The 14,552-nt window shown below is 35.1% G+C and overlaps 2 protein-coding genes across 3 annotated transcripts; one reads left to right on the forward strand and one right to left on the reverse strand.

Annotated features, from left to right (window-relative positions):
- Nucleotides 1-7,105: 7,105 nt before the first annotated feature.
- Nucleotides 7,106-10,955, forward strand: LOC112752086 (phenylacetaldehyde oxime monooxygenase CYP71AN24). Its single transcript, XM_025801478.3, has 2 exons — nucleotides 7,106-8,203; nucleotides 10,145-10,955. The coding sequence occupies exons 1-2, from the start codon at nucleotides 7,256-7,258 to the stop codon at nucleotides 10,730-10,732; spliced, it is 1,536 nt and encodes a 511-aa protein (XP_025657263.1). The 5' UTR covers nucleotides 7,106-7,255; the 3' UTR covers nucleotides 10,733-10,955.
- Nucleotides 10,956-11,180: 225 nt separating this feature from the next.
- On the reverse strand, nucleotides 11,181-13,270 carry LOC112752087 (glycerophosphodiester phosphodiesterase GDPD4). 2 transcript variants are annotated; one of them, XM_025801480.3, is made up of 8 exons: nucleotides 12,815-13,270; nucleotides 12,628-12,725; nucleotides 12,485-12,545; nucleotides 12,322-12,402; nucleotides 12,147-12,239; nucleotides 11,981-12,070; nucleotides 11,729-11,856; nucleotides 11,181-11,622 (listed from the first exon to the last, which is right to left on the reverse strand). In XM_025801480.3, exons 1-8 carry the CDS (start codon nucleotides 13,055-13,057, stop codon nucleotides 11,457-11,459), a joined length of 960 nt encoding a protein of 319 aa, XP_025657265.1. In that variant the 5' UTR covers nucleotides 13,058-13,270; the 3' UTR covers nucleotides 11,181-11,456. The 2 variants fall into 2 exon arrangements, with proteins under 2 accessions (XP_025657265.1, XP_025657264.1); XM_025801479.3 differs by having other exon boundaries at nucleotides 11,181-11,625.
- Nucleotides 13,271-14,552: the final 1,282 nt, after the last annotated feature.

A 14,552-nucleotide genomic window follows, 5' to 3' on the forward strand; every position in this document is an offset into this window, starting at 1 on the left:
TTGTCACAACCATTTCTGGAACAATTTTCTTCTCAGCAAATTTCTACTTGACTGATGTGTTATATGTTCCAACTTTTAAATATAATCTGATTTCAATTTCTAAAGCAGCTGATACACTTTCTTGTTTTTTTTGTTCAATACACATAATTGTGAGATTTAGGTGTGACTTACCTTCAAAATGATTGGAGCTGCCGATCAAAAAAGGAGATTGTATATAATAAAAATCAAACCAATTTTAACAACATCAAATCTCACAATTATACCTATAGTAGAGGGTGATCTTGCTAAATCTGTAAATTCTACACATACACACACAAGATCATTCATGCATCTGATGTAACAATGTAGCATCATCAATTAGGACACATTTCTAGTAATAAAATACAACAAATAAAAAATGCTTTTCCATTCACTTCATCTCATAACACTGAGATACCATGTTCTTCATGTCATTATGCAAAGCAAAAATGCTTGCCTTTTGATAAAAATCACACAAAATCTGAAACATATTTTACTTGGTGCACACAGACATACATATAGGAATTCATAGCCACACCATCCATCTCAGGTCACAAATATTTTTTCATAATAGTAGAAGTCAAAAGATGGTGAGTGAGAGGCGGATGAGTGAGAGAAGTGAGAGGGGTAGAGTGGAAAGTCACGTGTTTTTTTAGCACAAATTTACTTTTTTGAAATTTAAAAATTAAATTATTTCAAAAATTGATTTCATTTGACCGCATATGTATAATTGAATGGAAAATCTTAGCTTCATATATATGTGCCAATCGGGCATCATAACGGACACGGAGTAAATAATATGCAATCTTCTGAATCATAATGTTGTTTTAAACTTTTCCTTTTGGACAAGGAATAATAACAATGTCGTGATATGCATATATATATATATATTACTCGTAAAATCAACGTGGATATCATTGGATCCCTAGATCAGACTCTAAACGCAACATGGTTGCAGCAAATTAAAGAATTAGCCTCATGTTAGCCCCACATTGCAGAACATGCATACTCTAATGTCCACACGTATATTTTGGTTTTTGCCCTTTTTTTTTCCTGCCTTCTTTTAAAACAAGAATAAATAAATTGGACGATCCAAATTAAGGAGAGAGATTAATCAGACGATCTGATTTAAATTTAGGTACGAAAATCCAATGTGTGCATACCCTATGTGTCGCGCGTGAGAGCTCTCTCTCACAAGTCTCATTCCATGCGAGCGACCTCTCTCTCTCAATTATTTTAATTATATAAATATAAATTATTATTTAAATTTTTTTTATCCAACAAAAATATTAATAATATTAAAGATTAATATTATTTATATTGATTAACTGCTAGTTAATATATGGTAGTTAGAAATGTGTTATTATATTCAGTTAGTGAATATTGTTAACATAGGTTTATATATTAGAAAATATATTTTTAGTTTATTTAATAATAATTATTAGAATTATATTTTATATATAATTTGTTAGAGAATAAATTAAAATCAATATTAGATCAATTAGTATCATTTATATTTATATAACATATCTGTATATTAATATATTAAATTATTAATATAAAATTTTTGTAAAAGAGATTTAACATATTTAAAATATTAGATATTTTAAAATTTTAATAATTAACTAATTATTATTAGATATTTAATTAATATATTTATTGTAGTTAAATTTTTAATTAGTTTTTTTTGGTGACTTACGTTTTTAATTAGTTAAGTAATTTACATGTTATACGTACATAATGCAATAATACAATAATTAAATTTAGGGTTAACTACGATTTTGGTTCCTAACGTAGAGGTCGAAAAATTATTTCATCTCTGGTCTTTTTTCGCTACAAAATGGTCCTAAAGGTTTACTTTAATTCTAAAATCATCATTCGGATGAAAATACCCCTCCCCTTTTTTCCCAAAATCAACGAGAAGCAGAAGCAGACCTAGAAACTCAAAAAATCATCATCTGCATCTGCATCACCCCCCAGAACTCAAAAAACCATCATCTGCATCTACATCACCCCCAGAACTTGCATCACCCCACAGAACTCAAAAAACCACCAACTCCCACCCACTGTCACTCTATCACTATCTGCATCATCCCACCCGGAACCCAAAAAATTATTATTATCATCATCGTCAAAACTCAGAAAGCAGAATTCAAAACTAAAAAAAAAAAACAAGAAAATCATCCTCATCATCATTGAAACTCAGAAACATTAACAAAACTCATAACTAATAAAATTCTTCTTCTTTCATTAACAAAACTCATATGCAATTACAATAAAAAAAACTCCAAATTCATCTTCAATTACAAGAACCAAAAATCCATAAATATAATTACCAAAAATCTCTCTGGAGAACGCGAGGAACACGAGGGCGACCACCACTTCTTCGACGACGACGAGGAACACGAGGGCGCAGGCCAGACGCGTCGCGGCGAGGCGAGGCTAGGGTTCAAGTCACAGCACTGCGAGGTCGAGGTGCGGCAAGACGAGAGCGACGGTGAGGCGAAGACCGAACGACGAGGAGCAAGAGCGGCGGCGACGAGGAGTAGTGGCGGTGGCCTTTCCCCTTCCCTTTCCCCTTCCCCTTCCCCTTCCCCTTCCCCTTCCTTCCCTTTCCTTCCCTTCCCCCTCTTCTTCCTGAATCCAAACCCAACCCCTCCCCCTCCTCTCCCACAAAGCGTGATACCCTTTTTCCGTTAACCTGTTTTCTTTTTTTTTTTACTTTTTATTTTTTTTTTATTAAGATAATTTAGTAATAAAAATAAAAATTTAATAAAAATGACAATTTTAAAATAAATTAAAACTTTTAGAATTATTTTGTACCAAAAGGTCAACGACGAAATAAATTTTTGACTTTTATATTAGGGACTAAAATCATTCATATTTAATCCTTAAATTTAGTGTAAATCAGTTAGTTAATTAATTTATTAACACTAAATATATTAATTTAATAAATTTAGATACTGTTTAAAATTTTTGGATATACTATTTAATCAATTATCTATTATTATTTAAAAATTATTTAATAATGGTTTACTATTTTAGATGTCGGTCGTCGTGTTTTATATAGTCCACCTTTTCACTTGGTCGTGGGCTCGTGGCTGATATTTTGATCAAAATTATTAATTTATTATGTCCCAAAATGGACACACACTAATGTGATAAGATGACGTCGACATACCATACTTTTTCAATAGCAAACAGGTCTGCGGTAGTTGAATAATTGATAACTGTACATAATAAAATGAATATTTAACAAATTTTATTGTATTTACTTAAATTTAATTTAAATTAAATAAATATCTATTTTAAAATAAAAATAATCATTCACATTAACATTTATATTCAAAAAAAGAAAAAAATAAGAGAAGGCTGAGGAGAAAAACCACAGCGGCCGATAATGGTGCATAGGAAAATGTGCACGATGGCATCATTCGTGCAGCAACAGCCGACAACGACACCGCAACAACTCCACAAGAGAGTGGCGGGACATCGTAGCAATGCTGCTAGAAAAGAGAGGCGCGAGAATAGTTAAGACCAAGGTTGCGAGAACCGAACCGGTCAATGAACCGGTGAAGTAACTGGTTCAATGATTCAGAGGTTCAACCGGAGTTCAACCGAGATTCAATCGGTTTAATTATATATACAAAACAAATTTAAATACCTCAGTCAGATTTCAATATAAACAATATTTTTCCTCAAATCCAGCCACCCATAGTCAACAAAACACCATCAATAACTCAAACCCAGCAACCAGAATCAACAAAGCAGACAAATCAGCAGAATCAACTCAGAATAAAAATCATTGCACAACTCAGAATAAAAAAATTTCAGCATTAATAATAAACAATGCAGTGAAGCACTGCCTATACCACCATCAACAGCTGAATAAGAAAAATAAAAATCATAGCATAACTTAGAATAAAAGAATTCCAGCATAAACAATGACCAATATAGTAAAGCACTGCCCATAACACCATCAACAACTGAATCACAAAAATCAAAATCATAGCATAACTCAGAATCAGAAAAATTCCAGCATAAATAACCAACAATGTAGTGAAGCATTGCCCAACTGAATCAGAAAAATCAGCAACCAGCAACTCATAAATCAAATTAACAAAATTAACAAAATAACCGATGCAAGGTGACAAAGCGGCTAATACTCCGTAGCCGGGCAGAGAGAGACGTCGCCGTGTGAGAGACAGAGAGAAAGGACGTTGAGCTCCGACCCTCAGACAGAGAGACGGACACTAACAAATCGAGCAGCGACGACGACAGAGCAGTCCTTCGCGGCGGCGATTCCAACAGCTCAGACTCGACGTCGAGGGGAGGTGACTATAATAGGTGCTGTTGACCTTGAAGAGAGCGACAGAGAGAGATCGCCGAAGAGACGACGACCGGCTGACGGCGATAAGAAGAGTAACGATCCGAAGAGACGGCGACAAGGAGAAGAACGATGAGAAGAGTGCGACGGTGGGATAGTGATGGTGCTGGGTTTAGGGTTTCTCAGAGACGGAGAGAAAGGAGAGGGGAGGGGAGGGGTGGGGTGAGAAGACTGCGACGGTGGAAAATTGATGGCGGCTAGGTTTAGGGTTCTCAGAGACAGAGAGGGAGAGAAGGGGGAAGGGTGGGGGTGGGTTAGGTATCTGCTGGGTTGGGTTTGGTTTTTATATATATATATATTATAAAAAAACCGGTAACCCTGAAAAAATCCGGCCGGTTCTGACGGTTCACCGGTTAACCGCCGGTTCGGCCGGTTCTTAGCCCGGTTTTTTGCTGAACGGTTTTAGAGTACAATCGAACCGACCAGATGACCGGTTTCCGATTAATCCGGTTGAACCGGCCGGTCCGGTTCGGTTTTCAGAACAATGGTTAAGACAACAACTGCGGCGGTAACGCTGCTATGCACGTGGATGGGAGAGACAGAGGCAGAGAAGGTGGCAGAAACAGACGGATGTGACGGCGCTGCGTCTGCACGGACTGTGGGGATGGAATGACAGCTGCATTCTGGAGTTTTGTCATTGTGAGGGATGGTCTTTTGATCTGTGTCGCACAGCTGTGTTGCTTCCGCCATTGTCCAAATCACCTTTTAAATTAGGGAGTGTTAGGTAAATAATGACCATCTTGAACAACATGAACAACTACTAATCAAATAAAAATACACTACATCCTAATTTAATGCTACTAATTAAATTTAAGATTAATTTACTCTTTTAACCCTATTAATTCACATTATTTAAAAATATTGATGATTATCTATACTTTTTCTTAAATTATATATGGTTATCCTGTAAATTAAGAATAAGCAATAATGTGAATAAAAATAAATTTAAAATGATGATTTAGTTTAATTATTTTAAAATTATAATCTAAAATTTGATATTAATTAATTAATTAATTAAGGATCAAAATTTTAAAATTAGTTTATTTTTATTTTTTTACCATATGCGTTGTTCATTCATGCTTTCTCGTATTATATATAATTTAAAGAGAAAGTATTAGGAACCAATATTAATCGTGTAGAATGTGTACAATGAATTAAAAAAATAAAATTAAAATTAAAAATTAGATCATTAATTAATTATTTAATTTCAAAATTTAAAATTTGAAAATTAATATTAGTATTTAAATCCATTCACACTATTATACGGTTATTTCTAATCTTACCGTAACCTCCAATATACGTCCAAAACTCACCGTCATCTTCTCCGGTTCTCACCTCGCGTCACTGAATTTCTCGCCGGCCATGCTGAGGCCGCCGCATCCTCCCACCGACACCGTCTTCACCTCCGCCGGTCAGCCCGATGCGCCTCGCCCTCCGACGTTCAGCCTAACGTTGCTGTCGCTATTTTCGTGCCTCTCTTCCGAACCGCCTTCGCTTCCTCCCATTCCTTCAAGCCTCTTATCACTGATGATACCACTATGCTCTTCTTGTTCTTCGGATCTAAGCATGGTTAGCTTCTTTCATGATTTGAGCTAGGGGTGTTCATGGATTGGATCGTATCTGTAGATCTGCGATAAATATCCGCATTCGATCCGAAAAATTGCAGATACGATCCGATCCGCAAATTGATTGGATCGGATCCGATCCGCACCCTTTGCGGATCGGATCGTGGATATCTGCTCTACATCCGCGGATCCGCAGATCCGCACAATAATAATTAAAAATAAATAAATATATATGTTTGATATTATATTTATTTGTTTGTATGTTTTAGTTAGTAATTATGATTCATATATTGTATTATTTTATTTTTGTTATTTAGAAAGAGCTTGATTAAAAATATTTTAGGAATAAATAAGCTTAAAAGTATAAAAGAAATATTTTTATTGAATTTTTTTACATAGAAATATGATTAAAAAGAGAATGTTTAATTATGCGGATATATCCGATATCGGATCCGATTTGCGGATCGGATCAGATCTGGCATTAAAAAGCGCGGATATCATATCCGATCCAATCTAATGAAAATTGTGCGGATCGAATCGAATTTTTTGCCATATCTGATCCGATCCGATCCGCAGACACCCCTAATTTGAGCCCTATGCTTCACAACAGTGCCGCTTTTGTCATGATTAGTCCTTCAAAATTATGTTTCACCACAATAATAGTTTCTTCTGTTTATTCATCTTCTTCTTCTATTTTAATGGTCAATTTAGGATGGTCATTTTAGTAGGTATGCGAATGGTTATTTTATTTTTATGTAGATGATTATTTTGATTGGATTGAGTTTAGTTATATATAATTAAAATATGTTAGATGTTCAATTCATTAGGTATGCGGATGATTATTTTTATCTGGTTATTTTTATTAAGGTGAGTGGCGTGTAGCAAGTCAAGTAACAACAGTGAAATGGGATAATTATTGATGAATGTGGGATGACCGCCGGTTGAAAAAGAAGAGAGTATTAGAGGATTTCAGATTATTATTTTTTTAAAATAACTAACTGAATTTTTTAAAAATTTAAAATTTAAAATTGGGAAATTTGAAATTTGATATAAAATAACTGAATAAAAGTTTTTAAATTTATTATTTCGTGGATAATTTTTATTTTTAACTCATATTAGACTAAATAAACAGTTCATTGTACACATTCTACAAATACGCATGAGCTCCTAGCGAGACTCATTATATATTTTCAATAGTTAAATGTCTTATTTATAAGTGCTTTTGTTATATATATATATATATATACACTATGGCTCTGTGGAGCTTATAAAAAATAGAGAGACAATGGCTTTGAAAGAATTAACTTGTCCCAGTTTTGAGCTATGTCTGTTGTTGTTTTCTACGATTATTACTATTATTGTGTCTAAGCTAAGAACAAGTGTGAAAGTGGAAAGCAAAGGCATTGTAAATCTGCCTCCGTCACCAAGAAAGTTAGCGATAATTGGGAATCTTCATCAGATAGGCGCATTGCCATATCGGTCCTTCAAAGCCCTCTCAGAGAAGTATGGTGACGTCATGTTGTTACAGTTAGGCCACATTCCAACTGTGGTGGTTTCATCAGCACAAGTGGTGGACGAAATCATGAAAGCTCACGACTTAGCACTCTCGAACCGAGGCCAAAGCACAGCCACGAATATCTTGCTGTATGGATCCAATGATATTGGTTTTGGAAACTATGGAGAAAGGTGGAAGCAGAAAAGAAAAATATGCGTGCGTGAACTCTTGAGCCCTAAGATGGTGCAGTCAGAGTCGATTCGTTTGGTGAGAAAAGGGGCAGTTGCAGAATTGGTTGACAAGGTACGCGAAGCTGCAGCAGCATCATGCTCATCACTGAATTTGAGTGAGTTGCTCGTTGAAGCAGCAAACAACATCATTTGTAACTCTGCTCTTGGACAAAAGAACGATGCAAAAGGTGTTCGTCGCAGAGACAACGTGAAGGTGTTGGCGAAGAAGGTGATGTTTGAGGTTGGAGTTGTCACCCTTGGGGATCACTTTCCTTGGTTGCGTTGGGTGGATGTTTTGACTGGCCAGGTTCGAGAATTCAAAGCCACTTTTGCAGCCTTGGATCCCTTGTTTGATAAGGTCATTGCTGAGCACAGGAGTTCCATGTTCAACAAAGAAGCAGCTGATGATGATGTCAGAGATTTTGTTGACATCCTCGTCCAACTTCAAGACCAACAGCAGGCTGCCAATAACGCCATCTCCAACGATGACATCAAATCAATTCTTCTGGTTTTGTTACCTTCTTCATTTCTTCTATTTTCTTTTCTTTTCCCTTACACTACCTTTGATTGAGAGGAAAATGAAAGGAAAGAAAAGAAAAAAAAAATGGGAAGAAAAATTGTTCGATTGAGAGGAAAATGAAAGGAAAGAAAAGGAAAAAAAAAATGGGAAGAAAAATTAATGAAAGGAAAGAAAAAAAAATAGGAAGGAAAATTAGAGAGGAAAGAAAATGGATGGAAAAAAAATTAGTGGGTTCATCAATTTTTTTTCTCTCCAACATTAGAAAAAAAAATGAAAAGAAAACTAATGTTTTTATCTCTACTTCCAATACTATTTTTTTACTTTTTCAATATATTTTATAATATAGGGATAAAATTGTCTTTTTATAATATTTTTTTTATTTTTCTTCCATCCAAACACATCTAAAGAAAATAAAAATCCACTCAATTTCTTTTATTTTCTTTCTTTCCTTTCTATTTCCTTCCACTCTATTTCTTTCTTTCCAACCAAATATAGCTTTAATGCATGCAAGAGTGGCTTCTATATGTTAGAATAGAGAGAGTTTGGGGCAGCAACTTTTGTGTTTTGTGGCTAGCACTTAACCATCAAAAGAAAAGTGAGTGATCTCTCACCATTAGATATAATCTCACACCATTAAAAACACTATTAATGGCCAATTGATTATTACAAAACACAAAAGTTGTTGGCCCCTAGCACTCCTTATTAGAATATATTATATGATCAATTAACATTCATTAGATGTAATTTCACACCATTAAAAACATTAATGATGGTTACTTAATAGCTCCAAATTACAAAACTTGTTGGCCCTTAGTACTCCTCTATTTAATATATTTAAAATTTATTATAAAATATATTTTTATTATATCGATTCTCTTATCACTTATAAATATATTTCTATATTATATCATTTTACTTGAATACACACAAATTTTTCTCTACTGCTCTCTCTTAATCTTACTAACATGGTATCCGAGCTATAGTATTCTCCTTGAGGAGAATAGATTGATTTTCTTCTCATAAAATCACCGTACTTTTCATACTTTTTTTCGTGTCATTTTTTTCCTTTTTCTTTTGTCGATGTTTTGATATTTTTTTTTACCTCATCGACGAGCTCATTCACTACTTACTTATTCTCATGAAGAAATCATATATTTTTCGTCACTTTCTAATAGTTTGTCATTTTTTCGCACTTTGTCACTTTTTAGTAGTTTTTCGGTAATGTCATCTTTTCAACAATTAGCCACTCTTGCGATAGTTCGGTCTACGCTCTTCTTGTGGCAGTTCCATCTGCACTTTCTTTCGCCAGTTCTATTTGTGCTTTCCAGTTCTGTTTGCGTTTTCTTCTGACAGTTTTGTCTGCATCTGTTCTATCAATTCATGCATTTTTTTTGTTTGGTTGTTTTAAGTAAGTTTCAACTTGAGTTTAAGGAGAGATGTTAAAATATATTAGGATCAATTAGCATTTATTAAAATTATTTAATATATCTAAATATTTATTATAGAATATTATAGTTTTTATTATATCTATTTTCTTAGAATCTATAAATATCTTTTTTATATCATATCATTTTACACAATTTAAATACATACAAATATTTTTTCTATTGTTCTCTCTTACTCTTTCTAACACTATAAATTCACATTTCATGCAAAAGTAGTACTTGATTTTTTTCCTTATTCTACGAAGACTCTTGGCTCCACGACATTTTTATAAATTGGTTCTAGACTTCTAGTTTTTTTTGTTCGTAATCCACAGGATTATGACCAAGCTAATTTAGTTTTTAAAAAAATTATAATTCTATATTTTTATAGGCAAAAATATTAGTATATTTCTAAAAACTTTTATAATTGAAGAAGAATAAAAGTGAAGATATCAGATGGTAATAATTGTCCTGTATAATTGATGTTAAAAAGTAATGATTTCAGGACATGTTTGCAGCGGGAAGTGAGACAACTTCAGTAACAGTAGAATGGGCAATGTCAGAACTAATGAAAAATCCAATGGAACTGAAGAAAGTCCAAGAAGAGGTGAGAAAGGTTGTGGGGCACAAATCAATTGTGGAAGAGAGCAACGTGAACCAAATGGAGTACCTAAAATGTGTGGTGAAAGAGACTCTAAGGTTGCATCCACCTGCACCGCTCTTGGTTCCGAGAGTGGCAACACGCCATGTGAAACTCTCTGGATACGACATCCCAGCAAAGACAAGATTGTACGTGAACGTCTGGGCTATCCAGAGGGATCCTCGAGTGTGGGACAGCCCGGAAGACTTCATTCCAGAGAGGCATCGCCATAGCCACACTCCAGACTTCAAGTTTATCCCATTTGGTTTCGGCAGAAGAGGATGCCCTGGAATGAATTTTGGCCTTGCTTCTGTTGAGTATATGCTCGCTAACCTTCTCTATTACTTCAATTGGGAATCTCCACAAGCCATAGATATGGCTGAGACATTTGGCCTCGTTGCCTCCAAAAGAATCCCACTTCATCTTAAGCCTATTCCATTCTCATTCGGATAACAACGTAATCATTTACTTTCCAAGTGATGTTAGTGAGATGAGTGTGAATAAAGTCTTGGAGACTATATATTTACGTACTACTTTGGTATGTCTCATCAGTGGCAACTCTTATGTTTCTTCAGTACTATTTTCTGTACCATCATTTAGAACTCTAAGCAAGCTGATGTAGCTTCAAGTTTAATTTACTGAGATTTTTATGTGAATGAGCAACATATTCCCCCAATGAAGTAAATTAAACAAGTATATTTTCTTGCAAACATTAAATTCAATAATCCATAAGCTGGCCGATGCACAAGTCTCTGGTAGAATTAAAGCCGTGTATATAGCTAGAACATTTCTTGCTTCTACTTCATTCATTCAATCTGAATATGGAGACGGGTTCCATAATTTCCACAACATAATAGTAATAATCATATAAAGAAGCATATACGAAGATGATATGTAAATCTTGATGCAAAAATAACACTGCTGCTGAACCACGAAAAAATGTCTTCTAGTACACGCCAATCAATAATAACAACATAACCCAAATTATTCTCTTCCAATTTTTTGCTCCACAAATATTTAAGGAGCCACTAAATATCATGAATGCAAAGGTATAAGCCCCAAATCAACCACGAGAATAATGAGACTGCATACAACAATAAAGATTAGTGTATTGATTATCAAGATTTGAAACAAGGCAAATTTAATGTGAAAAAAGGGTTATGTTCCTGAACAAATGTTACTGTGGTAATGAATAGCCCTCTTCAAGACATTGCGTTCTGGTATCTTGCATTAGGCGTTGAAGTAAAGTTGGATTGCCCGTAACAACAGCATCAACATGCTCAAACAGCATCCTCTGCATGGATTCCACATCATCAACAGTCCAGGCATACACCTTTTTCTTCCTTCTATTAACCATCACAACGCAAAAGATGGATCATCAATACAGCAGAAAACATCAATGCTACTGGATAAGTATATAGTAGGAGATGTATCAACAGAAAAGCAGACCTGTGCAGAACTCTCATAAGCTTTTCATCAATCAACGGGTGGTAGACACCAACAACCTCAGCACCTTTCATCCTCAACAAATTTGTTCTAGCCCCAGTAGAGGGTTCTTTCATAACGATGTAACCAACCTGCATCGGGGACATTGAAGTGCAAAAAGATGACACTCGTAAAATGTGACTCCAGCTATAGCAGCTTTGTAACGATGTAAATAATTTTTTGTCACTATTAACAAAAGGCAAGTGAAGTAGTTACCGTAATTTCTGACGAAAGTTTGATTACATCCCTTACCAAATTGTCACTTTTACACCATACGAGACAGTTTTGACACACTGTGTTCTCCAGCTGAAACATAAATAAAACGCAACAAAGCAGTAAAGAATTGTGTGCGCGATGGAAAGTGCAGAAGAATTACACTTACAATAGAGAGAATGTCTCTGGCAAGACCTTTCTCATAAAACGGGGGTCCAACTTTGATGTCTAGAATTATCTGTCGTACTGAATTTGCAGTCAACTAAGAAATACATTGCAAAGCAGGGGTCAATAAATATGATCCATAAACAGGAACAATAGCAGACGAATGAAAGGAATGATACCATGAGGGCATCTTGAATGGTAGGTATACTTTGATCTTTTAACTTGTCAGGAGAATGGAGAGAAGCACCAAGCTCTCTTATCTAAAAAATTACGATCTTAGTTAGTTGAAGTGATTATTTCTGAGCCCCAAGGGCCAAGGGAGAAGTGAGTAGTGAGCAAGACCTGGTTGGAGGTAAGGTGACCAACTTTAGAAGTAGCGTTGGGAGAGAAGCGGTGCAAATCCCTGCCTGTGCCACCACCATGGGACTCGTGAGAGCAAACGAATAATTAATGGAAGAGATATGAATGGAATGGAGTAAGAGTACCTGTCGTGAAGAGCAAAGAGGACGCCATCAGAGGAACGAGAGACGTCGATCTCAATGCAGTCCACTTTGGAATTAAGAGCAGACACATACGCTGCCATCTGTCAATTCAATTGTGATGCACAAGAACTAAAGTAAGAAGATAATGATGAATATGAATGGATGAGGAATGAGGAAGCAAGAGGCATACGGTGTTGGAGGGGGCGACGGAAGAGTCGCCGCCGTGGGCGCAGACTAGAGGCGGTTGGTGAAGCCAGGCGCACTTGGCGAGGTGGATCCGGTGGAGACGCCTGACCCGGAGATGGAAGAATATCGGAGGCAGAATGGCGAGAAGAGCAAGACACGCAATCAGAATCCGCAACTGTCTGCTGCTGCTGCTTCTTCTTCCTGATCTCGCTGTTGATCTCGATCTTCCACCTATCAACGTTGACATTATTTCCCCGCTCGCATTCACACTCACACGCCGCAGCTGCAGTTATCTCATGCTTGCCTCCATCCACTTTCCTAGTTTCCTGTAAGGCCTCGCCTTCCTAAAACTAGAAGTCTCCCCTACATTATAGCTTATGCAATTCTTTTCTTCTTTTTTTATTTCTTTTTTATTTTTTTTCCTTTTCTTTTCGTTGCTTTATATACATGGCAATATATATATATATATATATCAAATCCCTTTATTGATTGATTTTTGTTAATGCAAATAGTTACTACTATTCTATTCATTATTTAAAATTAGATATCTTAGGATGATATTATTTAAAATGGTCACTTTTTATTGATTGATTTTTGTTACTACTATTCTATTCTATGCAAATATTTTTTTAAGAATTTAATTGTATTTTTTATTTTCTAGAGATTTAAATGTCCACAGAATAAAAAGACAAAAATATATTTATCTTTTTATCAAAAAATTAGTCTATGTTTCTATACTCTGTACGAGATAATAATACATAAAATTATATAACAAATTTTATTAAAAAAATTAAATAAAATATATATAGTAATTATTATTATAAATATTTTATAAAATTATAATTAAAATCAAACTTTTAGAATTTTTAATATTAAAATATTAAAAATAATTAACATTTATCTTAATCAATTTGAGTTTGTTGAGTGATCATCTCACTTGTCCGCTTAAACAATCCATTGACTAGCAATACACCCTTAATAAATGGAGCATCAATACATGGTTAGACTTGGCAGGAGTACCCGAACATGCGGGTACCCGACTCGTCCACACCCAGTTGGGGAGGGTAATAACTTGACTCGAGTTGGAGAAGATTTTGCTTAGGACAGGGCAAGGTCGGATTTAGCGTATACCCGCCTTGGATATGTACATAGAAACACTTTTTATGAATTAGAATTTGTCTCACATCCATAGTAGCTAGAATCTCGATTTAACTCTTAAAATCTTTCGATATTACGATTTTAAATGAGTTTATCGATTTTACGAAATTTGTACTAAGTCTGACGATTTTACGATTTAAATCTTATTAAGATTTTACGTTTTACGTTTTTTATTTACTTTTTCGATTTCACGTAAAATCTCGATTTTCTCTACCTTGGTCACATCACAAATTCGGTGATTTACAGTTTCAGTCCATACTCTATAGCCATGCAAGAGAAACACAATCATCCTCACCCAGAATCTTCTTCTTCTCGGCTTCTTCACAAAAAGCCTCATAGCTCCGTCATCGTTATTGTTGAGCCCATCGCCGCCTACCCCTTCACAACTCCTATCTTCCTTCACAGCTCATGTCGCCATCACTGCTTATCCTGTTACCATCGTTGTTGAACCGTCACCACCTTTCTCCTACCAAGTCTCTCTCTCTGTGTGTGAGTCTGTTAAGTTCTTCTCTTCTTCTTCTTACACAGACTCATTGTAAGGCCCACATCAGTTGGGGAGGAGAACGAAGCATGCCTTATAAGGG

Source organism: Arachis hypogaea, chromosome 19 (genome assembly GCF_003086295.3).
Source record: "Arachis hypogaea cultivar Tifrunner chromosome 19, arahy.Tifrunner.gnm2.J5K5, whole genome shotgun sequence".
NCBI classification, from domain to species: Eukaryota; Viridiplantae; Streptophyta; class Magnoliopsida; order Fabales; family Fabaceae; genus Arachis; species Arachis hypogaea.